The sequence below is a fragment of the Cariama cristata genome, unplaced genomic scaffold, assembly GCF_000690535.1.
Source record: "Cariama cristata isolate BGI_N322 unplaced genomic scaffold, ASM69053v1 scaffold32728, whole genome shotgun sequence".
NCBI lineage: Eukaryota > Metazoa > Chordata > Aves > Cariamiformes > Cariamidae > Cariama > Cariama cristata.
The window spans coordinates 20,899-22,552 of NW_009633506.1; the positions used below are offsets into that span (position 1 = coordinate 20,899).

General features: G+C 47.2%; 1 protein-coding gene across 1 annotated transcript in view; it reads right to left on the reverse strand.

Moving 5' to 3' along the window:
* The window catches only part of TMLHE (trimethyllysine hydroxylase, epsilon), a 13,902-nt gene extending 13,491 nt beyond the window's left edge, over nucleotides 1-411 (reverse strand). The window contains exon 1 of the mRNA XM_009706776.1: nucleotides 404-411. Coding sequence (XP_009705078.1) covers nucleotides 404-411 — 8 coding nt within the window. The remainder of the gene's footprint in view (nucleotides 1-403) is intronic.
* Nucleotides 412-1,654: the final 1,243 nt, after the last annotated feature.

Sequence of the window (1,654 nt, forward strand, 5' to 3'; positions counted from 1 at the left end):
TGAGGGACTCATCTGTCCAGGAGACTTCCCGCCAGGCCCTTCAGCAGCTTCTTTCACTGCTGACACCAGAAGCATTTGAAGTAACCAATACTGTTTTTTAAACTCTTTGATAAAAAGCCACAATTCCCATTTTGAGCAAAGAAAAATACCGAGCTGGAAAAATTAGTAACCAAACAGTTTCAGCAATGAAAACATACGTGGAAAGAGAAACCACACAAATCTGTGGTCTTTAGCCAGCTTTTAGCAAAAACCTTCCATGAACACGGTGACACTGGCCTGCTGGCATTAGGGAAACTGCTCTGATGCCCTAACTGCTGGTGCTGTGAACAGACACGTTTCATCACTGTGACAGCATGTCCAGCCTGTTTTTCAAGCTCATTTAGCATCTGAAAAAAATTATGTGTTTTTCATTAAGCATTTCCAGTCAGTTGCTTACACTCACACATCCCTTTTCACTGCTAGAAGCATCTGGCTAAAGCAAAGGTTTCTGATCAACAAGAAACAGGAAAATTTCAGTAGCGCAACAGGCCTTACACTTCAAAAAGAGAAAGAAAGAGAAAATAAATTGTTTTTCAAGGCAGCCTGAGAAATACTCTGACTGCAAGTCTCAGACAAGGCACATATCCTGCTGGCTGCATATGGCTCATTTAATCTGACATTTCTATCTGCTTTAGAAGACGTACCCAAACACCACACAGTGCCACTGCTTGAGCAAAGGCAACCTTTATGAAGGGAACAGATAAAAAGAAGAGTGCTGCAAAGGCTGAGACAGAGCTGCTGCCTCATGAGGGCCGTGCCAGAATCAGACGAGCGAAAGTACACTAACCCAGGTGATGAACCCTCCGTGGGAGGCCAAGTCCCCCAGGACGGCAGGCATCTCTTCAACACGAACGCTTGATTGCCAGCAGAGCCAAAGCTTTAACAGCCCGAGCTGACCTAGCTTACCTATTAATTACAAAAGGAACAAAAGGCAGATTGGCTGTCCCCTGCTGAGAAAGACTCCTGCCTGCCCCCCAGACTGCTCTGCTGCAGCAGACAACTATATTAGATCTCAGCTGTCAGGAATCAGATTCCCCCTTCCAGTCCTTCCCCGCAAGGGATTTCAATTAAATTAAGGAGCTAATAAAGACATCCTAGGCACTGCCACCTTCACAGCTACTTCATTTTCCTAGAAGTAAAGGTAATTATGTGCTCGCCCCATGTTTAACACAACCACCTGACTCCAGACCCCCCCTTCCCATAACCTTATTGCCATCTCCTGTTTGCAGTTTCTTCATCTACCTCAAGCAAAGCCTTTTCAGGCCGCACAGCTTAACAGAAACAAGCTCTAATTCTTTTTTCCTGCAAAGCAGCCAGCCCTCGTGGTACATCCCCCACAGGGATACTTATTGCAGAAAACTCCCATTATTAAATCACTTCATTCACCCGCTCTGGGTCCTGCCCTGGCGGAGAGGGGCCAGGCAGCTCTCCCGGTGCCTTTTAGCAGGGAAGGAGAGAAAACAGCTCTGCGCACAAGCTGCCCTCGGCTGCAAGCTTTCATTCAAGGATTAATGGGATCTGATGCCTTAACTCCTGTCTGAACTCCGGGTTAGATAACGTTACCTGGGACCGTGCGAGCACAGGGCTGAGGCGGGGGGAAAGAGACGGAGCGAAG